At 37.9% G+C, this 26872-nt stretch overlaps 1 protein-coding gene across 10 annotated transcripts in view; it reads left to right on the forward strand.

Annotated features, from left to right (window-relative positions):
• Positions 1-26872, forward strand: part of CORIN (corin, serine peptidase) — a 228166-nt gene that overhangs the window by 32201 nt on the left and 169093 nt on the right. For 8 of the 10 annotated variants that reach the window (XM_034671855.1, XM_034671857.1, XM_034671858.1 and 5 more), the window contains 2 exons: positions 5348-5492; positions 21188-21388. In XM_034671855.1, coding sequence (XP_034527746.1) covers positions 5348-5492; positions 21188-21388 — 346 coding nt within the window. Of the gene's footprint in view, positions 1-2977; positions 3040-3587; positions 4034-5347; positions 5493-21187; positions 21389-26872 lie in introns of those variants that run through there. The other 2 variants (XM_034671864.1, XM_034671863.1) reach the window with 2 other exon arrangements.

The following is a 26872-nucleotide window of genomic DNA, read 5'->3' on the forward strand; positions in this document are numbered from 1 at the left end:
CTTAAGAATAACATGAAAATTCTCTTCACTTCAAATTATGCATTGTATTTTCTCAAATGTCTACTAAGTTTTTAGGATACAAATACTTATAAAATAGTTGGACCAAGAGACTTAATAAGTGGAATTGTTAGGCATTTCTTTTGGTTTAGGCCACTGAAAAAAATTACCTGGACACATAGTGCCCTGAACCAAGAATGTCTGGGAATCTCTGATCTAGGGGGTTAATTAAGAAACAAAGCCACTTTGTTTCATGTTCTTAACAAAGATGGTATTTAAAAAATTTTGTCTGTAATAAAATCCACTAAAATATACTTCTTAAATCACAAAATTTTCTAGCTGATTCAAAGCTTGTAATAGGAACTGTGAGTATGGAATCCTAGTAAAAGCTGATTCTATTAATTTTGGTATATTTTTTCTGAAAGGGAAATATTTTTACTTGTTGACCAAAAACATTTTCAATTTCATGACTTAGGAATGGACTTTGTAAGGCATATACAATTTAAAAAGAAGTAGTAATTTGCATAATGATGCACAGAGCAATTTTTGTTTAGGCAATTTAATTCATTTATTTATTCAACAGGTATCAATCCACTTCTGATTGTGTTCAGGTGCTACTCTAGATGCCAGATGTACACTAATGAGAAAAGGGAGGTATTTTCATTTAAGGAGGGAGTCGCAACTGAGTTAAGATTATTTATGCTATGATTACAGAAGCAGGTATCTCTTTGTTCTAAAGCAGTTTTTGCCATTTGCAGCTGTGGAAGTATTCCCAAGACTGTACTATGTGTTAGTAAAGTCAAATGCTACAGGAAGGCAGAACAGGATAAAGGCTAATGTACCTGAAATAGCAACTATGGTCTCTGTGACCTTTGAAATCTTAATAAAATGGACTTGAAATTCTGTACACCCTTGCAAAAGTCCAAAGCCCTCCCCAGATCTCTGCCAAGCCACTGGGTACATGCTTCTCATGATCAACTCTGGTTCCAGGCTCTGAATCTGCTGAATTAGTTCAGTTTGGGGATCATTTTTCATGTTGCCTTTTCTCATCATCCAGTGATATATAGCCTCTTTCTCACTGTGGCTAGAGTGTGGAGAACAAATTAGGGAGTGCAAGACTGGATATAGGTAAACAATTCCAGGTGAGACATGATGGTAGTTTTTACTAGAGTGTACGATCTATGGGGCTGGAGATTTTCACTCTGCCTAATGATATACCCCAAGTGTCCAGACGAGTGCTCAGTTACTTTTTCCTGAGATAGGGAACTCTGAAAAAAATACCAGACATGGAGATAAAGATTATTTATTTGGTTTCAGACATGTTAGGTTTGAGATATTTTTGTAACATCCACTGAGGAATTGTCAAATGGCCAGTTGGATACGAAAGTCTGGAGCTCAAGGGAAAGATCTACGCTTGCTATGTAAAGATGTATATCACATGTGTGGGGCTGGCAATTGATGCTATTTGTGTGGGTGACATTGCCTGGAGAGTATAAATGTGAGAAAAGAACTAACAGAAAGAGAAGTAATGACTAGACAGTGAGGAGAAAGAGAAGTCACAGGAAGAAAGTGCTTGAAGCAGATGAGAGTGGCTAACTGAGAATTCCATCTCTCGCATGATACTGGGATGTCATTATAATGACTGAAAAATGTCTTTGGATATAGCAGCATGGAGGTATTGCTACCATAGCAACAGCTCTTTTGGTGCAGTGACAGAAGTGGGTCCCAAATCGTACTAAACAGTAAGCGAGGAAATTTGGACAATAAATATCAACAACTCCTAGGGCATTTTGGATGGGAGAGATAGGAAAGTGGCTGAAGTGTCATATAGGCTTGAGGATGGTTAAAAAAATAACTGGAGAGACCTAAACATGATAAAAAGCTGATGAAAGTGAGAGAGAGAGAGAGAGAGAGAGAGAGAGAGTTTGGATATATGATTTAATGGAGAATTAAGATGTAAAATTCCTGAGAAGGGAGAAGGAGATGGAGTCTGTCCCAAAAGCGGGAGGATTAGTCTTAAATAGGAAGAGCCTTCAATAGCTTCTGTGTTTGAACAGGAAAGAAGGGTCCATAAGTGATCAGGTGTGTAGGTTTAGATTTAGGTAAATGAGGCAATTCTCATTTGATCATTTTTTGTTCTCTCTGTAAGATGGAAATTGAAGTGGGTCATCTTCTGAGAGTGAGGGCAGAAGACAAGGTAGTTTGAGGAGAATGGAGAAGACTATACATCAGCAAATGAGTAGGCAGTTTCAGGGCATTAGCAAGAGTATTGTTCCATTAATGGTCCAAAGAGTCTAAAGAGGATATGTAGGGAATTGAAAAAAGGAGAGAGCTGATAGACCGGGAGAAATAGAGGTACCCATGGACAGCAGGTCAGAATTATGTTTGCTTCAAGTTCTCTACAGTGTTTTACCTAAGCCTCCAGCAAGAAATTGTATTCCTATCTTTTGAATTCCTATGGCATTTTAGCTGTAAGTCTTGTGGTGCTTACCATTTGCTACCTTGACATATAGTTACATTATTTATGGACATATCTCTCCTACAAGACTGAACTCTTGAGGGACAGTTGGTCTGAAATCATTGTTATATCCTTCACTATGCTTATTATAATAGTAGGTGTTCATAACTAATTGTTGAGTAAATGAAATACGTAAGTAGATTCTATGACTGTCTCTGTTGGGCTATAGTCCCACATTTGCTTATCTACAAGCAGGAAAGGGCACCACCCACCCAACGCTAGTGTTGTAATCAATGTGCTATTGAAGATCTTAGATTAAATTGTGTCATTGTGTTGGTTTGCAAACTTGGGAGCTTCCCCAGGTAAAATTTTTTTTTTTTTTAAAGATTTTATTTATTTATTCGACAGAGATAGAGACAGCCAGCGAGAGAGGGAACACAAGCAGGGGGAGTGGGAGAGGAAGAAGCAGGCCCACAGCAGAGGCCTGATGTGGGGCTCGATCCCATAACGCCGGGATCACGCCCTGAGCCGAAGGCAGACGCTTAACCGCTTAACCGCTGTGCCACCCAGGCGCCCCTCCCCAGGTAAAATTTGAAACTGGCCTCCATAAACAGAAGGCCAGGAAGTACTAAAGAAAGAGGCAGACCACTTCAGATTGGGAGATGGCAGGTTTAATAAGCAAGGGAACTTACTATGAGGCTTGCTTGGGCAGACAAGATGAGTAGTTTTCCACACCTGCCAGCCAGAATCATAAAAGTTTATATAGAGGCTTTAACTGGGTTCAGTCATGTGTTTTGTCCAGATGGTCTCAACAGCACATTGCTCCCTCATGGCTGCATTCTTGAAAATGGCTCTGGCTGTGGGAACATTGGTACATTTCAAGGACAGGGAGGGAGCCTCTGATTGCCTGGGTCCAGCTCACGGGTCAATGGGTGGTCACATCCTTTTCATGGTCTCCTCTAACACAGTGCCATGTCTTCTTGCAGATCAAATTGTAAATTAACTCTGAATGATCTCACTTTGGCTGGTGGATTAAACCAGGTGCAGAGGCAATGGGTCAGTAAAGACATTAACCTGGGAGATCAAACCATTCTCAAGCTAACATCATATGTTCTTTCAAATAATATGTCTCATTGGGTATTCTTAAAATTACAGATGATATCATTACATCACAATGTATGTAGTGAACCCTGCTTTCAATATGGGTTAGGGAACAAGACTTGATTCTGATGTAGGGGGAATAAAGCAGAAATGGAGTATCGTATATGCCTTGCAATTCAGAAGAACCTACCAAAGTTGGCTTTTTATCCGTGGGAAATTACCAAGTACTTGTTATATGCTATAAATGATCAAGTGCAGGACCATTCTGTTAGAATAACTTCTCGTTTATGATAAGGCTCTGTCTCAAAGGTCACTCATTTTTCAAAATTCTGTATCTATTATAGGGGAAGAAACAGCACCACCTGACTAATGCATGGCATTGGGAGATGTTGAAGAAGTGAAGGGTCTTGGGGTAATTGGAGTAGTAGAGTGTCTGTTAGCACAAATATGGAAATCAGGAGAAGAACTAGTTTGAAGGTAGGGATGGAGAAGAGACTAGTTTGATTTTGGACATTTGCGAAGAGATGCTGCTAAGCACTAGGCATTGGAAATATATGCTATAACTCGAAAGGAAGTTTGGGGCTCCAGAGAGGTTCGGGAGCCAGTTATGCAGAGGTTACAGTTCAAGCTCTGAACCTGTCACAGGAGAAAATGCAAGGAGAGTCAGAAGTCTAAGGGGAAACCCTGAGAAACGCCTTCATGTGAGACTGGAAGAGTTGCTCGTAGTATGGGACTCCAATCACTTAAGAAAAAAAAAAAAAAGATTTTATTTATTTATTTATTTGAGAGAGAGAGGGTGAGAAAGCACAAGGAGGGGTGGGAGGAGAGGGGGAAGCAGAGGGAGAGGCAGACTCCCCACTGAGCAGGGAGCCTGACTTGGGGCTCGATCTCATGCTCCCGGAATTATGACCTGAGCCGAAGGCAGATGCTTAAACTGACTGAGCCACCCACGCGCCCCTCAAATCACTTTTAATTTCATCTCAGATTCCTGTTGAAAAAGTCACTGCCCTAAGCTAGCCATTTGTAATGAATTTCTAGACATCATTTCTGGCAAGAGACTGAACTAAAAATTAAAGTATTTAATTTAAATTTAAATTAGCAAAATTTAAAGTATTTGAAGATAAGAACTTTTATCTGAACCCTCACAACTGCATCTCCTAATCCTCTCACAGATGGAGAGGCTGCGCTGGCATCGTGGACGGTGGAAGGTATCCTGAGGGCTTGTCAGTGTTTAACTGGTCAACAGGACAGGCTCTTTTTCAGTGTTCAGCTTCAGCCACTAAATACATTTAACCTTGCTGAGGGGCTGAAAATTAACTTTATCCAGATTCATGCAGATTTGGGTTAGGACTGGGGAGACAAACAGCAGCGAAGGTGGGTAATGTCCTGTCTACGCCTGCTCGCCAGTATGTGACCACGGTACTTGGCAGTCTTTGCTTATAGCTCTGGGCCAAGGTGAGTCCTTGCCATGGTAATTTGTAGCCCTTTGGAATAATACCAAATTGGCAAATACATGAAAAAAATTCAAGGTGGAATCACATGAAAAGTTCATGTACTCCTGAAAACATTTCAGAAATGGATGATTTTCCCTGCCCCGAATGTGGTTGTACAGTTATTTGTTCACTTCTTAGCATGATTTAGGGACTAAGTTCATTTTCATGCTCTAAAGGACACGCACCAGAATCTTCCAGGAATGCTGCTGCTCTGAATGGACAGCTGTCCTCAAGTTCTATACTGTGTATTGAGATGCTTTGTAATATTAAACCCATGTTTCCTATCCTTTTACTTCAGGTCTTGGGAGCTGTTGACAATAACATGGGTGATGGCTGCTCTCAGAAGCTGGCAACTGCTAATATTCTCCGCTTCCTATTGCTGGTCTTGATTCCATGTATCTGTGCGCTCATTGTCCTGCTGGTGATCCTGCTTTCCTTTGTTGGTGAGTGATGCCGCTATTAAAGAAAAATGAAGTCAAAATTAAAATGAACCTCACAGTGATTTCTATTTAGTAGTTATTTAACCTGAAGTGTCCACTTGATGAGAGGGTTATCCATTGACCATCTTAGGCAAATCTGAGGTTTCAGCCACTGAAATCACTCTGTTAGTTTTTCCTATTAATAGGAACTGATGAAGCGATTGATGCAAAGCATTGAAGGTGTGATTACCAGGTGCCGGGCGCTCTGAGAGTCCCTGAGAACTTAGGGATAGTTAAATTAGTCTGTCTTTCGTAGGAACTCATGGTTGAGAGGAAGAGATGATTATTACACAAGGTAACACATGTTGATGATGGAGGCATATGCAAGGCACTTTGGGGAAGTCAAAGGAGGCTTCATGAGGCATTAACATTTTAACCTTTGGAATAGTTCATAGAAATTTAGGTAAGATGGCAATAGCACATGGGTTTGGCAGAGAAAACAGCAAGTACCAAAGTATGACCCCATGATAGATGGAGATAGACTTAGGATATTGGGTGGGATTTTGGCAGTGGGAGGAAATGCAGCTAGATTGATAGATAAAATCTGAATGACACAGGATCTTGCATGTTTTCCTAAGGAAACTGGGCTTCAGCTCCCAGATTATTGGTTTTCAAACTATTCCATAGAACCGAGGTTCAGGGGAGGAGTTTCAATGTTTTGACTTACAATTAAAAAAAAATAAATCCTAAACGCATACTCAAACTAAATATTACATACCAAGTTTTAACCAAGTGGAGACCAGTAACCAAATAATTTGTGCTGACAGATTAATTCATTTGTATTTGGATCTTGCTATCTTTTTAAATAAACAATAGGTTAAATTTAAAAGGTGAGCCCCTGGGGGAGGAAATCCAAAATTATTACCCTTGGTAAATATCTATTGCTATGAATTAGGATTTTTTTTGATCACATGCAGGCAAATGAAATAGCGAAATAAATAGCAAGATCAAATTGCTTACCAACAATTTTGGATTTTTTAATTTCACCAAAACTAGCTTAGGAAATCAGGGTGATTTTGGTGCCATGTGTTAATGTGGGAAGTAGCGGCGGAGGAGTAGGATACAGGTGGGTGGAGAGCAGGTTGGACATTCAGTTTGGACACATTAACTCAGAGATACTAGGGGGACAACAAAATACAGTGGCATCATAGTTTAAGTGCATGTGTCTTGAGCAAATTCAACAGTGCAGGCAGGACAAAGAAATGAATGTAGGAATATAAGAATATGTTGCTCTTCTAAGAAAATTTCAAAGGAAATTGTGACTATATATGATTTTTGGCTTATGCCCTCACTTTAGAACCTAACCCCTACTGCACTCTTACCTGAAGCTAGAAGTATCCAGAAGGGAAGCTGAGAAGGGAGTCCTGACTACAGTTATGAAGGTGGGAATCTCACTGGCAGTTGAAGCAATATAAGTAGATGAACTGTAAAGAGACCTGTACTGAGGAAAAGCTGAGGGCAAAAGCCCTGGAGTATTTAAGGGGGGAAGATAAAGAAAAAGAGGAGGAAGCAAGAGATACAGGAAGAATGGTCAGACAAGAAGGAAAAGAACCCAGAAATGCTGGCTTTCACAGATGCCAAGAGAGAAGAGACACTTCAGAGGTCAAAGGGTGATAAGTTAGAAGAAGACAGGAGGGGCGCCTGGGTCACTCAGTCAGTTAAGCATCTGACTTAGGCTAGGTGATGATCTCAGGGTCCTGGAATCAAGCCCTGCTTTGGGCTCCCTGCTCAGTGGAGAGCTTCTTCCTCTCCCACTGGCCCTTCTTTCCCTGCCCCCCTTCCCATGCACACGCTCCTTCTCTCTCTCACATAAATAAATAAATAAGATCTTTAAAGGAAAAAAAAGACAGAGGAAGAGAGAAAGGGGCTAGGCCCAGAAGCCTTCAGGTTTTCTATTGGAGTTTTAGAAGCTCTGGACCCACGAGTTACCACTGTGGCCTGCTTTCAGGCTAGAGGCAGGACAAAACTGAAGCTCATCTTTGCTACTCTTTCCTTCCAAGACTCTGCACCCTTCCAGAGTTGGCCTGCTTTTGTTTCCTTTCTAGTGCCTTCAAGTACCTTTTTTGTATGTTTTGTCCAGATTTATAGTTATCTCTTCGAGGGTCTGTCTGGTAGAAGCTCAGTCATACCACTGTCATTTTTAAGTCAAATTCTGGTCAGAGTGTATTCAGAGGCTCACACACACTGAAGATCGTTTCCTTTAATTCTCAGGGTAGAATGCTAATAGAAGTTTTCAACACATTTTTAAGTACCTCAGTGCTTTGAGGCCTCTGAACGGAGGAGAGAGGGTATCAAGGCAGTGCTTTATTTTGGTTAAATCTGTTTGTTTATTTATTAGATCCTGTTTTTATAACTTTATTGAAATATAATTCACATACCTGCTTAGAGTGTATAATTCAATAATTTTTAGTATATTCACAGGTAAGTGTAACCGTCACTACAATCAGTTTTGGAACATTTTTACCACTTTAAGAAGACACTATACTTTTCACTGTCAGTCAGTCTCCTGCCTTTCCATCCTCCCCCTGCTGCCGCCCTAAGCAACCACTAATCTATGTGATGTCGCTATAGATTTCCCTATTCTGGACATTTCATATGACCATTTGTGGTTTTTGTAACTGGTTTTTTTTCACTCAGCATACTATTTTCAAGGTTTACCCATGTTGTATTATGTTTCAGTACTTCATTCCTTCTTACAGCCAAATAATATTCCATTGTGTGGATTTTCTTTGTCCATTTGCCAATTTTAGTTGTTTCCATCTTTTGGCTATTATGAAAAGTGTTGCTCTGAATGTTCATGTACAAGTTTTTGTGTGAGCATGTGTTTTCATTTCTCTGGGGTTTATACCTAGGAGTAGAATTCTTTTATTGCTGTATGTGGGATTAGGAAGTGTACCATTTATAACCACTTCTAAGTGCCACTTTGGCTTCTATTTAGGTAACCTTTAGAAAGTGGGGGTTTCCTGGACATTTTCTTCAAAAGCATTCTTTTTATAGATTCTGCACCAGAGGATATATGGATATATTAAGTAATACCTGCTCAAATAAACATTTCTTATTTTATAACTGAGCTGTTTGTTGCTGTAATGAGCAATAAAACCATTTTATATTTGTGTTGCAAAAAACCTCATTAAATCCTGCTTACTTTTAAACATGTTCTATTTGGTTTGTGTTTATAGCTCCATGCTCTTTCAAAGTTTTATAGTTATTTATGGGCCCATTAGGTTACTATGGGATGGTGGGATGCCAATTTTGTATAAATAACAGGAGCTGTAGCTTCCAAAGACAAAGATAATAGTGTGAGGATTATTGTTCAGGAAAAGATAATAAAAGCTTTATGGTAACACAGATGCACTCTGTGTCTCTAATTTTGTCTCTTTGGGCCTCTCTTATGTATAAAGTCAAGTGGCAAAGAGATTCCTGAAGATAAGAGAGTTGGACTTTTCTGAACAATTATTTCAGCAGCAGAATGTGGAAGACAGCAATAGCAACGTGTTTCTCTCCTCAACCCCCAAAACCGAAGTTGAAACTACAAAGGTTTACTTTAGTTTAGTTTAGTGTTTCTAAAATCAGCAGATAGTCTGAGCTGTCCATATGGTTCCAAAGATTTGGACTCTAAAATAAAGATTTTGTTTTTTAAAAAAATCAAAGTCCAAGATCAGATAGATTCCAAGGTGGATTTTACCAAACTTTTAAAGAAGAGTTAATACATATTCTCCTTAAACTATTCCAAAAATAGAAGAGGAAGAAGAGCTCACAAAGACATTCCATGAGGCCAGCATTACCCTAATACCAAAACCAGACAAAGACGACAACACACACACACACACACACACACACACACACACACTATAAGCCAGTATCTCTGACAAACACAGATGCAAAAATCCTTAACAAAATAGCAAACCACTCAATAATACATTAAAAGGATTATCACCACAATCAAGAGGGATTTATTCTGGGGATACAAGGCTGTTTTAGTATTTGCATATCAATCAACGTGATAAACCACTTCAACAAAATGAAGAATAAAAATCATGTGATCATCTTAGTAGCTGCAGAAAAGCATCTGACAAAATCCAACATCCATTCATGATAAATATTCTCAACAAAGTATGTAGAGGGAACATACCTCAACATAAGAAAGACCATATATAAAAAACCCACAGCTAACGTCATACTCAATGGTGAAAAACTGAGAGTTTTTCCTCTAAGGTCAGGAACAAGACAAGGATGTCCACTCTCACTACTTTTATTCAACATAGTACTAGAAGTCCTAGCCATAGCAATCAGAAAAGCAAAAGAAATAAGAGGCATCAATATGGTAAGGAAGAAGTTAAACTGTCACTATTTACAGATGAGCTGATGCCGTACATAGAAAATCCTAAAGATTCCACCAAAAAACTATTAGAATAAATGAAGTCAATAAATTTGCAGGATACAAAATTAACAGTATTTCTGTACACTAACAATGAAGTAGCATCAATAGGAGAAATTAAGAAAATAGTTCCATTTATAATTGTACCAAAAAGAATAAAATACCTAGGAATAAGCTTAACCAAGGAAATGAAAGACCTATACTCTGAAAACTATAAAACACTGATAAAAGAATTGGAGATGACACAAACAAATAGAAAGATATTCCATGCTCATGGATTGGAAGAATTAGTATTGTTAAAATGTCCATACTACCCAAAGCAATCTACAGATTCAATGCAATCACTATCAGCATACCAAGAGCATTTCTCTCAGAACTAGATCAAATAATACTAAAATTTTTATGGAACTAAAAAGACCCCAAATAACCAAAGCCATCTTGAGAAATAAGAACAAAGCTGAAGTTATCATAATGCCAAATTTTAAGATATACTACAAAGCTTTAGTAATCAAAACAATATAGTGCTAGCATAAAAATAGACACATAGATCAATGAAAGAGAATAAAGAGTCCAGAAAAAAAAAGCCATCTTTATATGGCCAATCAATCTATGACACAAAAGACAAGATTATATAATGGGAAAAAGTCTCTTAAATGGTGCTGGGAAAACTGGACAGCTGCAGGCAAAAGAATGAAACTGGGCCACTTTCTTATACTATTCACAAACATAAACTCAAAATGGATTAAAGACCTAAATGTGAGATCTGAAACCATAAAATTCGCAGAAGAAAACGTAAGTAGTAATTTCTCTGATAGTGGCCATAGAAACGTTTTCTTTGATATGTCTCCTCTAGCAAAGGACACAAAAGCAAAATTAAATTATTGGGACCACACAAAAATAAAAAGCTTCTACACAGGGAAGGAAACCATTAACAAAACAAAGAGACAACTTACTGAATGGGAGAAGATATTCACCAAAGATATAACTGATAAGGGGTTAATATCCAAAATATATAAAGAACTTATATAACTTAACACCAAAAAAAAAAACCCCTAACTCCCAAATAATCTAATTAAAAATGGGCTGAGGGCCTGAACAGACATTTTTCCAAATAAAACATACAGACACATCAAAAGATGCTCACCATCACCAACTAAGGAAATTTACAAGGAAATGCAAATTAAAACAACATGAAATATCACTTTATGGCTGTCAGAATGGCTAAAATCAAAAACAAAAGAAACGATTAAGTGTTGGTGAAGATGTGGAGTTAATGGAACCCTTGTGCACTGTTGGTGGGAATGCAAACTGGTGCAGCCCTTGTGGAAAACAGTGTGGATATTCCTTAAAAAAATTAAAGATAGAATTACCATATGATCCAGCAATTCCACTGCTGAATATTTACTCAAAGAAAATGAAAACACTAATTCAAAAAGATACGTGCACCTCTATGTTTACTGCAACATTATTTACAATGACCAAGATATGGCAGCAACCCAGTTGTCCATCAGTAGACAAATGGATAAAAGATGCAGTATATATATAAAATGGAATATTTTGCAGCCATAAAAAAGGATGAGATCTTGCCATTTGCAACAACATCGATGGACCCAAAATCTATTATGCTAATTGAAATAGGTCAGACTGAGAAAGATAAATACCATATGATTTCACTCATATGGAATCTAAAAACACAAAACAAGTGAATAAACAAACAAAAAGCAGAATCAGACTATAAATACAGAGGACAGACTGATGGTTGCCAGAAAGCGGTGGGAGGATGGGCAAATGGGTGAAGAGGAGTGGGACATACAGGCTTCCAGTTATGGAGACAATAAGTCACAGGAATAAAAGGCACAGTACAGAGAATATAGTCAATGATATTATAGTAGTGTTGTATGGTGACAGATGGCAGCTACACTTATAAGCATAGCATAACAGAGAGAAGTTGAATTACTACGTTACACATGAGAAACTAATGACACTGTAGGTCGATTATACTTAGAAATGTTTTTTTAAAAAAGATTTAGGTTTTTGAAAGACATTGAAAGGAAAACTGAAGAGTTACAAGATTCTACCTAGGTTTTATTTCTTTAGTTATAGCCTAATAATGAAGGGCCATGTGACATAGAAAAATAATTTATAGTAATTTATAAGGCTGGGGTTTAATAGTCTTCCTCTTCCAATTCCTAGATGTGTGGGTTTTGGTCAGCTGCTTTACCTTCTCTGTCAGAGGAGTACTATAATTCTTATTCATTTCACAGAATTGTTATGTAAGTCAAATGAAATTAAATTTGTGAAAGTGTTTTTATAAATAAAATTTATTATGGAATTAAAGATTTAGTTTTTATTATATTCAAAAATTGACTGAAAATGTATTTATTTCCTTTTAACTCTATCCATAAGAGCTAAAATCTTTGTGCTACGATGCATTGTCATAGTCATCCCATACTCCAAACCCCCTTGACTCTACAACCAAGCCATCGCCACAGTATGTTTTAATTGCCAGTAAAGTCACTAGGAAGGAATACATTTGTTGGATTTGCAATGTGATGGCAGGTTTCACATGGCTCTTATGCTTAGATCCAAGGGTGAATTTCAGAGACTAATCCATTTCTTTTTTTTTTATTTTAATGTTTTTTTATTATATTACGTTAGTCACCATACAGTACATTCCTGGTTTCTGATGTAAAGTTCGATGATTCATTAGTTGCGTATAACACCCAGTGCACCAATGCAATACGTGCCCTCCTTACTACCCATCACCAGTCTATCCCATTCCCCCACCCCCCTCCCCTCTGAAGCCCTCAGTTTGTTTCCCAGAGTCCATAGTCTCTCATGCTTCATTCCCCCTTCTGATTACCCCCCCCTTTCTTTATCCCTTTCTTCCCCTACCGGTCTTCCTAGTTCTTATGTTCCATAGATGAGAGAAATCATATGATAATTGTCTTTCTCTGCTTGACTTATTTCACTTAGCATTATCTCCTCCAGTGCCGTCCATGTTGAAGCAAATGTGGAGAACTCGTTCTTTCTGATAGCTGAGTAATATTCCATTATATATGGACCACAACTTCTTAATCCAGTCATCTGTTGAAGGGCATCTCGGTTCCTTCCACGATTTAGCTATTGTGAGACTAATCCATTTCTTACCAGAATTAAACTGGCAGCCGGTTCTGCTGCCTTCACATGCCTAGAAGAGTCAGCTTATGTCACAGAGTTCTTTATTAGAGATTGCATTGATATCTGCCTGAAATTATATATAACTATATAAATAATATATAAACATATATTTGCAATAATTAAAGTAAAATTATTTTGGTATGTTGGGAAACATTTGACAGTAATAGAATTGGTACTATTTGACCCCTTAAGGAACATTAATTGAGTGCAAGGCAGTGTGTTATGGCATTGAATAAAGCCTACCCTCATGGACTCCACAGTTCAGTGAAGGAGGAGGGCATTAAAAAATGATTACACAATTAATTAATGACACCAGAGGTGACTCTGATGTGGGAAGAGACTATTGCTATGCTTGCTTATGACAGGGGCCCAAAGCTAGTTTGAGTTGAGGGCAGACTTTTCTGGTGGAGTGTCACTTTAAACATGAACTCCGCAATGAGGATGTTGGAGGGAGGCAGTGACGTGTTTGATCTGGAAGAGGCTTTTACAAGGTGCCTTTGACAGGTGTGGGGAGAGAAGGTTGAAGTGGGTAGAGTATGTGGCAGGAAGAAAAAATGGGGGGTTATTACAACAGTCCTACAAGTGTGGTGCTTTGGATTTTGTTTGCACTGATTTTTGCAAACTATTGGTCATCTTAATTTCACCAAAGTTAATGGTCCAAAGAATCTCGTGAGAATGCTTCCTGTCTTCTTTCACTGGCTATTGAAGCCTTGGTTTCAAAAGCTCTTCTATTCATCCACTTCTAAAATAAATTCTATTTGGGGGCACCTGGGTGGCACAGCGGTTAAGCGTCTGCCTTCGGCTCAGGGCGTGATCCCGGCATTGTGGGATCGAGCCCCACATCAGGCTCCTCTGCTATGAGCCTGCTTCTTCCTCTCCCACTCCCCCTGCCTCTGTTCCCTCTCTCGCTGGCTGTCTCTATCTCTGTCAAATAAATAAATAAAATAAAATAAAAATAAAAATAAAAAAATAAAATAAATAAAATAAATTCTATTTGTTTTATCCATAAGCTTTTCAAGGGTGGTCTAAGGTAACTTTCCTAATTTTCAGAGTACTGTGAAAAGACAATGTGTGACCCATTAATTTTTTGTTTTGTCATGCAGTGAAGAAGAAAGAAAAATTATAGTGGTGAAGATTATAGGAAATGTGGTAAATAGCTCATTTTTCTTGAACTCAAAAGAAATATTCCTCTACAAAAGTGACTTTCCTCTTCAAAAATGCTAGCTGAGCTAAAGATCATTGAACTTAAATATAGTTTTTCTCTTAGCAAATTTCTTCACAGTTTGTGGCTTTTACAAGAATTTGGAATTACAAGAATTTTAACTTCCTAACTTATAATGTTGGATTTTCATTGTCATTTTAACATGGAAAACCCTCCCAGATCCTTATTTCCTTACACCAGAAATCTAAGATCCTCTATGATCTTTTATGATCTGACTCCATATTCCTTAGTTGAGCTCCTAAATTCCTTTAATAACACTGGCCTTCAGGTACATATGAGAATAGTTTTTCTTTAATTGCTCAGGTCTGAGGTTATGTGTAATGTCTAAAGCTTTCCAAAGCGGGAGTCTAAAGCCTTGTAATCAAAGTGTGGTCTGTGGGCTGGCAATGTGAACATTACTTGAGAGTTTGTGTGATGTGCAGATCCCATTCCGGACCTGTTGACTTTGCATTCTAGCAAGATCCCTAGGTGATTTCTGTGCTTGATCCAGTCCTCAACCCAGTGCAATCTGATCTTCCCCTTTTTCTCTTTTTGTCATACTACTAAATGCTTCCTGAGGCACCAGTGACTTTTTATCCAATGCACGGCATTTCAAACCAATGTGCGTTGAACAAGAGTTAAAAAAAAAAAAGAAAGTTAAAAAAGAAAAGAATATAATAACCAAAATTGGGTAATAGAGGGCAGGAGGGTGGTCAGAAGAGAGAGATATTCCTCTTCATTTATAATGTGGAGCCAACCATTTTCCTAAAAATATAGAGAATGAAGTTTGACTTTTTTTACAGTATTGTTCAAAAATTAGTAAATAAAAATGATAAATATTACCACTTGAAAAGCAAAACATCATGGTGAAAAGACTAGGCTTTGAAGTCAGACTGCATGGTTTTGAATTCCTGCTCACTTGCTAGCTTCAATATCTTGAGCAATTTCATGGAACTTTCTAGTTCTCACTTTTCTCATTTGTAAAGTGAGATGATAATAGTATCTACTTCATAAGGTTGTGAAGAGTAAATGGAATAATGGATCAAAAATGCTTAGTAGTAAATGCTCAATAAATGTAATTATTATTGTCCTTTAAAAAAAAAAAGAAGACTTGCTTTCTCTCTCTGTTTGTTTAGGCCAGTTCAGAAGGAGTATGGTCATTGTTAGTTGGTGCCAGCAACACTGTCTTTCATTCAGGTGGGATCACATGACCAGATATGATCTTGCCCAGGCTTGACTACTCCTTTCTTTTCAAAATGCCCTTCTGTTTTGCCTGCATATTTTCACTTCTGATTTTTCTGCTGTTTCTGGCTGCTCTTTCTCTGTCTCCTTGAGCTCATCTTTCTTTACCTAGTCATTAAATGTTGGAGTTTCTGTCCTAAGCTCTCTCTCTTCTCACTTTACACCCATGCCTTTTTTGGCAATGTCATTCATTCCCATGACTTCCTTCATCATCCATACATTCAACAAGTATTCATTAAAGCCAACACTGGTGCCAAGCATTCTGCTGGGCACTTGAGATGCAGACATGCATAATATACCTTCCTACCTTCAAGGAGGCAGACAGGAAAATGGACAATTGCTCCTGAGTGTAGGTATGATGCAATCAGTGTGTGCTCAGGAACCACAAAGAAGATAAAAATTTGTGGGGGTCTGGCAAGTCATTCTGGAGGAAATGTTAAGATTCCCTAGATTTAGACTTTTTTCCCCTTGAATGTTTCATGGACATTTTATACTTAATGTATTTGTAAATTATCTATTGTAACAAGATAGGCTGTGCTATACTGTGTAACAAAAGTAATCCTAGGGGTGCCTGGGTGGCACAGCGGTTAAGCGTCTGCCTTCGGCTCAGGGCCTGATCCCGGCGTTATGGGATCGAGCCCCACATCAGGGCTCCTCCGCTATGAGCCTGCTTCTTCCTCTCCCACTCCCCCTGCTTGTGTTCCCTCTCTCGCTGGCTATCTCTATCTCTGTCAAATAAATAAATAAAATCTTGAAAAAAAAAAAAGTAATCCTAAAAGTTTAAAAACAACAAAGGTAATTTTTCACTCATGCTTACAAGTCCTTTGCAAATGGCATGGGAGCTGTGCTCATTGAGGTCATTCAGGGACTAAACTGATGGAGCAGCCATCATCTTGCACCTATGCAGTTATTGTGCCAGAGAAAAAGAAAAAGAGCTCTAGAGATTTTTTTTTTAAGTGTATGATACGGTATTATTAACTATAATCACCAGGGTGTACATTAGATCCCTAGAACTTATTCATCTTATAACTGGAAGTTTGTACCCTTTGACCAATGTCAAAAATATCCAGAGACAGAGAATTAGGCCAGAGAATGTACCCACACATGTGTCTTAGTAGAATGCGAAAGAATTGAAAATATTTGATGAATAACACTAATGACTACCACTTTTATCTCAGTTGGGGGTCCCTTCATATGCACAGAAATTCAAACCAGAAACCTGCAAGGGACCCCTAACTCTTTCCCTTATCACTCACAACTTTGCCTCTGAAAGCTCTCTTTCAAATGTTACCTTTGTCTTCATTGCTTTTGCCTTGGGTCAAGCCATACTCTTTTTTCACTTGGACTATTGCAGCAGCCTTCTTATTATCCTCTAGACTTGATCCCTTTCCAGCATCACCCTGCTGCCAGAGTGATCATTCCAACGTGCCACCCTATTTAAGATCCTTCAAAAGTTCTTCATCACAAGAACAATTCCAAGACTTTAACAGAAACTGCTCTTCACAATGTGGCTGCTTCTCCTTCTCTTGTCTTTCCTCATGCCAGTCCCCCACGTGCTAGCTGTGTTTAATGATCTGCTACTGGGCTTTGCATATCTTTCCTCCTTTGTTCCATCTAGAAAGTTCTCCATTCCCTATGACCCACCTCCTTCTTCCCCCAAATACTTTGCTCAAACCTACACAATCCTTAACTATCTTTTAAGATTTCTATTGAGGATCATTCTCCCCTAAGAAGCCTTTCCTGACTTTCTCAAGTGGAATGACAGCTACTTCTCTACTTTCTGTCACCAGATTGCTTTATGTATATCATTCTCAAAGCCCTTGTATCATGGTTTGTATTTTTAGACTACATGCCTGTTTCCCTCAACTAATCTATAAACATCTTGATGTTAAGAAGCTCTTACTAAATGTTGTGTTTTCAGCAGAGAGTAAATACAAAGTTCCTGGCACATAGAAAATGCCAAGTAAATGTGTTACCACATGGCTAGAGATGTAAAGATAAGAAATTACTTTTAAACTCACATCCTAGGAAGATAATTTTTTTGCATGCATTTGATGGTTGATTTTTTCCAACTTGTATAATTTGTCCAAAGTGAGAAGTGTGTGTGGGTGCATGTGTATATGTGTGTCATGTCCCAGCTCAATTCTTGGGTAAGTTAAATATCTCTTGAAAGCTTCGTTTTCCTTCTCTCGGAAACTCTGTAAAGAAGAGCTGATGATAGCATCTATTTCAAAATACTGTTGGAAGCCTATCTCAGTAGATGCCTATAGTGACTATCCTTAGCAAGGTGCCTATGTTAGTTTTCTTTTGCTGCTACAACAAATCGATTACTTGGTAGCTTAAAATGACATAAATATATTACCTTCGAGTTATGGAGGACAGAAGTCCAAATAGCACTGGGCTAAAATTAAGATGTTGGCAGGACTGTATTCCTTCTGGAGGCTCTAGGGGACAGTCTGTTTCCTATATTTCCAGCTTCTGGAGCCTTCCTGCATTCCTTGGCTTGCTGCCTCTTTCCATATTCAAAATGAGCAATGGTCTATTGAGTCCTTCTTATGCTGCATGGCTTTGATACACACCCTCTCACCCCCCTCTTCTGCTTATAAAAACCCCATGACCACCTTGGGCTCACCTGAATAATCCAGGGTTATTTCCCCATCTCAAATCCCTTAACTAACTCACATCCGCAACATCCCTTTTGCCATTTAAGGTGTGTAAGGTTGCATATTCCCGGGTCCTGGGACGTGGACGTCTCTGGGGGAACATTAATTTTGCCCACCACGGTGCTCAATTCATTCATTACAAGTGACCAGTAAAGCTTGGCTATTACTATTAGAATTATAGACTACTTCTTAAACAGAGGTTATTAAACAGAGCTATGTTCCAGAGCTGAAATACTTTCGAGACACACAACCTTGATCAGTTTGGCCTTGTATTATTAACTTGGTGTCAAAGAGCCCCACTTTGTTCACTCCAAAAGTAGGTTAAGTGATTCACTTTTGAAAGTTTCCTTAACCATTTTTGTTATGTGGGATGCATTTATAGTAAATGGAATTTGATATTTGTTTAAAAGTACCTTAGTAGCCCTAAGGAATGCAGTTTTACTTTCATGACTAGTATTATGTAGTAATGACTAACAGTTATTGAGAACTTACTATGTGCCAGGAACTGTTCCGTGTGTGTGTGTGTGTGTGTGTGTGTGTGTGTGTGTACACTAATTTGATCCTAACGACCAGTCCCGTGAGGGGAGAGGGTGTCTTTTATTTTCTTTATTTTATGGCAGTTGGGAGTTTTTGCAAAGTTTCAGGGCTGGTAAGTACCAAAGATGGGATTTAAATCCAGGTGGTCAGACTGTACTTTTAACCACAGCACTATAAAAATAGGAATGTAGAAAGGATGGGGCAAAACGGGAAGAATGAACCCTCCACTTTGGGCTAATAACTCTCGGCATTTTTCTAGCTCATCATGGTATAGCCTGAGGGTATTTAGTCTTACTGAATTCTAATTTTGTACTTTTTAAAAAAATGCATAATAGATGACCAACTGTGAGTTGAAAGTTGGTCGGTTTCCAGAGATGCTTGAAAGCAAATTGCTCAATGAGTTCAGGCTTTTAGACAGGCCCTTAGGTTTGTTCTCTCTCCCTCTCTGTCGGTTGGTTGGTCTGTGTGTCTCTTAAAATTGTACTCTAGGAACATTAACTACAGCAACTTCCATATATCCTGTATTACCTTTGCATGTCTATCTATTCTGCCAACTTGCTTTGATATGTAGAGTTTAAGAGCAAGGGCAAGGAAGCTGAATTTTTTTTTAGAAAGTTGTGATCCAAGTCAGTGTTTCCTAAGAAAGTCAGTGTATCCAGGGACTCTTCAAGTAAAGAGATGCTGTTAACACTTTCACCACTGTGGTTAGATGAAAAAGACAAAGGAAAGATTATTATATGGCCAATCATTACAAACAAAATGTTAAGAACAACTGTTGAAATATTTCATATGGAAAGGAACTCCTTTTAAGTGAGTTATTCAGGGATGTAACTGTGAGGAGTTGGCATTTGCTAAAAGTGTGTTGACAGAGCTGGATGCTGATTCAGAGGGTTAGCATAGTAAGTAAATCACCTTTATGGGCTTTAAAAGTTCATTACAGCCACATTAGTGGAATTAACATGTTATTGTGAAAAGTCTATTCATGTCAAAATAAGTAACAGTGAGAGCAACTAATACATGGATGAAAATTAAATTATATCTAATTGATTCATATATCCTTCTGTATGAAAGAAATACATATTATACAGTCATCATGTCTATCACATACATTTATTTCAATCTAGGATAAATTCTGAATCATGTTGAAAATCAAAAACAATTAAGTCTTTCATTTCACTTACTGCCTTTTATATTGACTCGGAATCACACAGACGTTTTGGAGAGTGTGTTACCTGCACCCATGGTCACAATTGAGCTTTTATGCCCCAGCGTTTTATTTAGAATACTTCGGCAGATGAAACTGTTGACCTTAGTTAGCTAGAAAACAGCTGCTTTTCTATTTTGATTTGTAGTTAATGTTTTCCAAGTGTCAAGCACATGTAGAGAAATTTTTTCCATAGACTGATATTAAACATTTTATTTATATTTCTTTTATTTTTAATGGTCTGTAGACTGGAAAAGTGAGAGCCAATGAGAGCATTCACTGTAAATGCCTTTAGAAAAAAAAACTTCCCTTGGGTATTTCTATAATGAATCAATATCACATATGTTTATTTTAGTGACATACTCAATTCTAGTGCTATATTCTGGAAACAGTCTGTTGTCTATTTTTACTAAGTTAAAAATACATGATCTCTTTCAAAGTTTTCAGGAGTTTCTGCTGAAGCCAAAATTAGGTGATTCCCAATAATCTTAGGTTTGACTATTTTGTCAATGAATGAATACCTCGAGAAAGTGACCAGTTGATAATCTTAGTTTAAGGGCTATATTGTATTAATCGTATTCTAATTATATTTTCTGGTCAAAGATGAAGAAAATTTAGTTCCTTCTCTCAGTTTTTCTAGAATTAGAGTTTTACTTTTTAGGGGGTTTTTGTGAAACAGTCTCAGTAAATATATGAGCCCTATTATTTTTATTTATCTGTTATGCATAGGTCACTGAAATATGGAAAATGTGGAGAAATATAAAGTTGAAGTTAAGCAGGCACAATTGTCCTTTGGTGGCAGATAAAGAGATATGAAGAGCTTGTGTCCTGGGCACTAAGCATAAAATATGGGTGAAATTGGGAAACTGAGAAAGGAGGAAGGAAACACAGTAAGATTCACCACATTTCATTAATTTGTTGTGAGTCTCAGGTGAGGTGGACTTGCCCTAGAGTGTTTGGGCACGGGGACACCTAGATGGGAGACTCAGTTTCTCCACCTGAAGCTTTTGAGAAAGCAGTAGTTTCTTCACAGGGTTAGGTTACTCGTAGTAGAAGAGAAACTCTCTTGGTTGTCCCAATGAAGTGAGTAGTTTTGCTAGCCATCATCTTTCTTTTTGTGTTTGCCTGGATAGAATGAAACTTGGGAAAGTAGCTCTAGAGTTCTCTTAATGGGTTAAAAATAAATACTTCTAGTTATGTATCAAAATGGTTTTTTTTGGTTTTTTTTTTTGTTTTTTTGTTTTTGTCTTTCAGGAACATTGAAAAAAGCCTATTTTAAATCAAATGGGAGTGAACCTTTGGTCACTGATGGTGAAGTTCAAGTGTCTGATATTATTCTTACAAATACAATTTGTAACAAGAGCACTGTGACATCTGCTCCACATCCCAGTCAACACATTCCAGCCTGGACCACGGATGCTTCTCTCCCAGGGGACCAAAATCACAAGAACACAAGTAAGTCTGAGGGTGCTGAATACTCATGCCCTTTAATGTCTGTGGAACTCACAGGTGAATTTTTAAATGTGGCAACCAATGCTCTTAATTCATAATCACTTACTGGTCACACAGGCAAAGCGCTACTCACTTATCTGGCAAACCTAACTGAGAGTTCTATTCCTAAACATGAAATGCCATCAGCTCAGCTGTCCAGATAGGGATAAGGGTAAGAAATGAAAATGTATCCATGTCACTCAACATTTCAGAGGCATACTCCTTAATACAATGGTATTGGTTAATACAATGGTATTGATTTTATGGTGGTTCACCTCTGAAAGTTTGTGTTTCTGTTTTGAAGTTTAAAGTTACTTATTTTGAGATGGTTAAATGAGTAAGTAAGTGAAGTTACTTATTTTGTTATTGATGCCTTGTGGGAAGGATCTCAATTCTATGATAGAATGTCAATGATTTAATGGGAGCTATCCCCCCATTTGCTTGTGAGATGCTCATGTGTTCTTTTTACCTTATTTCCCTCTTCTCCCTCTTTTATTGGCTGTGCAATTTATTTTATGTGTTGGTGACTGACAGTCACACCTTGAAGAAAATGGCGTGTATGAAACTCTACTTGAGGACAAATGGAGGAATCTGTCAGCTATTCCAGAACAAGAGCTGGGAGAAGGAGAGAGGACAGAAACTGTGGGGATAGGACCAGTTAGATGGTGACAGGCAATATGTTCTGGAATGTGATTCTGTTCCTCAATATCCCTCAGATTTTTAGTAAAGGCACCAAGCTTCCAGAATGCTGGTGGGAGTGGAGTTGTGGGTCAAGTGTCTAAGAGCTTTGACTCTGATCCAGTTAGTGCTGGCAAAACAATCAGAATGCAGTCATTTTAAGAACTTTCTCTGCAGTTGTCTTAATTCTTATTTTCTTTTTTTCTAAAGATTTTATTTATTTGAGAGAGAGAGAGCACGAGCAGGGGGAGGGGCAGAGGGACAACCAGACTCCGTGCTGAATGTGGAGCCCCATGTGGGGCTTGATCCTAGGACCCTGAGATCATGACCAGAGCCAAAGTCAGACACTTAACTGACTGAGCCACCGAGGTGCCCCTTAATTCTTATTTTCTATTTCCTAAAACAAGATTATGTGATTGAAAATTGTCCATTCATGGTCCTTTTCTTGTTTGTTCCTCCTTCTCATGAAAACCCAACAAAGGGAAATCACCGCCTAGGTCTAAGACAGAGTATTGATTTTCATTCTGAGCCAGGAAGGGAAGGATTAAGCTAAATTTTAGCTATCATAGCATATGTTTGTCGGTATCTGAAGAAAAGCAGAATTATTCTATTGCTCTAGCCCCAAAGAGTCAGACTGTTTGGATTCCATTGTTTCACACAGCACCTATGTATTAACTAATTCTTATGGTTGGTCTTCACTGGTGATTAATACAGATTCATGTTTGTTACCTGACACTAACAACTGCAAACCCAAGTTATGCCCAGTAAAATTTGTTTTCCTCATGAGTTTGATTTTGCAGTTTTTAAGATTTTATTCATGTTTTAAGCACTTCATTATTCTTGAAGACAGTGTTTTTCATCAGAAGTGCAGAAGTAATTTAAGCAAAAACTCAGTCCCGTTAATGTGGTTGCAATTACAGCAATTGTTATTTTCTTTTGCTAAGTGGATTTGTCTCTACATTGAAAGTTTTGTCATTTGTTAAGATTCAAGTAGAGGTGGCAGGCACATGCTCTGAAGAGTAAAGAAACATGGTATTTGTGACTCAGTTTGGAAGCCTGATGGAAGTCTGTTTGACTCGTTTTCTCTTCCTATGGCTGGAACATTGCTTGAGACTATGAATGTAATTTGACGTGTAAAGGAAATCCAGGTGAAATTAGAACGATTAAAGGAAGAAAGGTCAAAACCTTTGAATATATGTCATTCCATGTAGTTAATGTACTTGACAGTTAGCATTGAGCTTTGCTTTCTGACCACCTAGACTGTCTGTATTAACTAATATTATTCATTGCAAGGGATTTGATAGTTTTTCATACAATTCAATAATATTGCTAGCCTGTGATTGTAGAGCTTTTGGTTGTTGTGAGGGCACATTTAAATACTTTCTCTATGGTCCTTACATAATTAACTGATGAGGTATGCAGGCTAGGCAATACACACCATTTCAAGTAATGGAATTGAGGCTTAGAGAAATTAAGTTGACATATCCAATATCACTTGTCTAGTAATTGGTAGGCATGAAATTGGGATTCCGATCTTGGGACTCCTAGACCAGTGCTCTTTCAAGTATTTCATGCTTCCTCATTTAATTTTATTGCATTCTTAGTAGTTGCAGACCAAATTTAAGCTCGAGGAGAGTAGTTTGGTTTTTTCTCTGTACTATAAAATATTTATTGAATGAATAAAGAAATGAACTCCAGTCATTTCAAAATTTTAATATCTGATTTATCACTTTTCATTAACAATATCTAATCATGCTTTTGCACTTGATATTTATTTAACCAGTTTTCCTTTAAGGATCATTTAATGCCTTGTATCAGTCTTAACACCTAGCAGAGGATTTGCTTTTATACTTTTTAAAAAATTACTGTCTAATTGAAATGTCATTTTTTTTTATTTTTTATTTTTTAATGATTTTTTTATGATATTATGTAAATCACCATACAGTACATCCCCGGATTCCGATGTAAAGTTCGATGCTTCATTAGTTGCGTGTAACACCCAGTGCACCATGTAATACGTGCCCTCCCCACTACCCATCACCAGTCCATCCCACTCCCCCACCCCCCTCCCCTCTGAAGTCCTCAGTTTGTTTCTCATAGTCTATAGTCTCTCATTTTTCATTCTCCCTTCTGATTACCCCCCTTTTCTTTATCCCTACCGATCATCCTAGTTCTTATGTTCCATAGATGAGAGAAATCATATGATAATTGTCTTTCTCTGCTTGACTTATTTCACTTAGCATTATCTCCTCCAGTGCCGTCCATGTTGCAGCAAATGTTGAGAACTCGTTCTTTCTGATAGCTAACTAATATTCCGTTGTATATATGGACCACAGTTTCTTAATCCAGTCATCTGTTGAAGGGCATCTCGGCTCCTTCCATGATTTGGCTATTGTGGACAATGCAGCTATGAACATTGGGGTGCATATGGCCCTTCTCTTTACTACGTCTGTATCTTTGGGGTAAACACCCAGTAGTGCAATGGCTGGGTCATAGGGTAGTTCAATTTTTAACTTTTTAAGGGACCTCCACACTGTTTTCCAGAGTGGCTGTACCAACTTGCATTCCCACCAACAATGTAGGAGGGATCCCCTTTCTCCACATCCTCTCCAACAATTGTTGTTTCTTGCCTTGTCTATCTTTGCCATTCTAACTGGCGTAAGGTGGTATCTCAGTGTGGTTTTGATTTGAATTTCCCTGATGGCTAATGATTTTGAACATTTTTTCATGTGTCTGTTAGCCATTTGTATGTCTTCATTGGAAAAGTGTCTGTTCATATCTTCTGCCCATTTTTTGATTTGTTTATTTGTTTCTCGTGTATTGAGTTTGAGAAGTTCTTTGAAATGTCATTTTAAATTCCTGGCATATGTGAAGGCTATTTAAGTCCACTTCAGTCCAAAAATACAGTGGCCAGACATTCTGTTCTATCCAAATATCCTGAGTGGGAAACCAAGGAGAGAACTCTGGGCAAAGGTTCGAGGAAGTAGCCTTTCCTTAAGACCTTTCCGCCTGGGGGGTCCTCAATATCAAGTCAAAGAATACTATGAATACCCCCCCAATTACACTGTGTGGCAGAGCTTTGTAAATGTAAAATAGGTTTTATGTGATGTCTGTTACTTCTGGAGTTTCATTAGCTGCATTCTGAAACCCAGTTGTAATATGGAAAGGGAAAGATTCATAGTTAGCTTGTGTGTTATATTTCAGCAAGGGATTTTTCTAGGTTGTATTTTGTATTTTCACCTTTTTGTTTTCACCTTTCTCCTTATATATTTTATAAATATTTAAACATAAATTGAATTTTCAGGAAAGGGAAAAACTCTTTGACCCACCAAGAGCTTTCAGGTTAAAAATAATATGGTGTACAGAAATAATCTAGAACTCTCATCAGGAATTAAAGTGACAAAAGAGTGGGGTAATGTGCTAAAAGCTGCAAGTGTTCTGTTTTGTTATCATGCTCTTTGATAACCAGCTCCATAATCTTCTGTATCAAGTGAAAATGCATCATTCCTCTCATTCACTTTTAAAAAAAGATTAGCACTGATAGCTTTGTACCCAAAGTGCCCTGACCACATGCTCAAAATTTGCTGAGTGTAGAAAGCTTACTTATACACCAGTCAAAAACCCTAAAATTATTCTTCCTTCCTAGTTTTCTGTTTGTAACATGGTATTTCCATTAGCTTGAAAGTGAGTTCTGCACGAGTATGAAGCTAAGGGAATTAGAACATGTTTTGAAGTTTTTTTTGGATTACCATTCATCAGGCAGCTCTACAAAGGGGGATGTGGAGAGGGGGTCTAATTAGACATCTGAAATCACAGTAGTACCTTCTCTTTTTTTCCCTGACATTTTCTAATCCTATCAACACTAGAACACTGGATATCTTCATTATAGTTTTTAGTTCTGCTCTCCTCAGAGCAATGCACCCACCTCTGTAGCTTACTGACTGTAGATTCTTTTGCTCTTTGGTGTGGGGATCTGTGCTCCTCTGTGCTCATACGTGTAAACAGGATGGGTGAATGGATTAATGTGCCTGAGAATTGTATCCTTAGCATTCCTTGCTTGTTGTTGGACAGTACTTTTCCATCCGGGGTCTGAGGGACTCAGATGTATTCTGAGAATCCAAGAATTCTCTATAACAATTTCTTAAATATATGCTTTCATTTCAGTGATAATAAAAAAAATAACTACTGTAAACTTGACCTCAAAAACCCAGATAGCCATCTTATAACAAGTACTTACGTGGAATTTTAGTGCCTATATTTGGGTTTCTATTTATGATTTATGCAAAGCTGTATTGGCTAGACGTTTGCCAGCCATCAGGAAAGGCACAGAGGCTCACTTGATAGATACTTTTTCCAATTGCAGAACTAAAGTATGTACTGGCTTCTTGTACAAAGGGCACCTTCGTGGCAATACAGAGAAAAATGGTGACCTGCTTGCTCAGCTGGGATATGTGGTGGTATAAGCTTCCTAAATACAGAAGAACTTGTGACTCAGCACTATACTTTTCATAAAATAATGTTAATATTGTTCATTAATATAATTAACTTAAATTTCATTAGTTTTGTAGTTTTGTTTCTATTTAAATTCTACATATCAATTTTGTAGTTATGTTAGATCTATAGACATAAAGCGGTTTCTATCTAAATATATATACACCTGCATAACTTTCTCCCTGTAAGAATGCCTTTACAATTTTCAGCTTGCAAAATACTGCTTTAGGGTAACAGAATTCTAGCTGTTTGTGTCACATCACCAGAAAAAACAGCAAT

This window comes from Ailuropoda melanoleuca, chromosome 11 (assembly GCF_002007445.2).
Source record: "Ailuropoda melanoleuca isolate Jingjing chromosome 11, ASM200744v2, whole genome shotgun sequence".
NCBI lineage: Eukaryota > Metazoa > Chordata > Mammalia > Carnivora > Ursidae > Ailuropoda > Ailuropoda melanoleuca.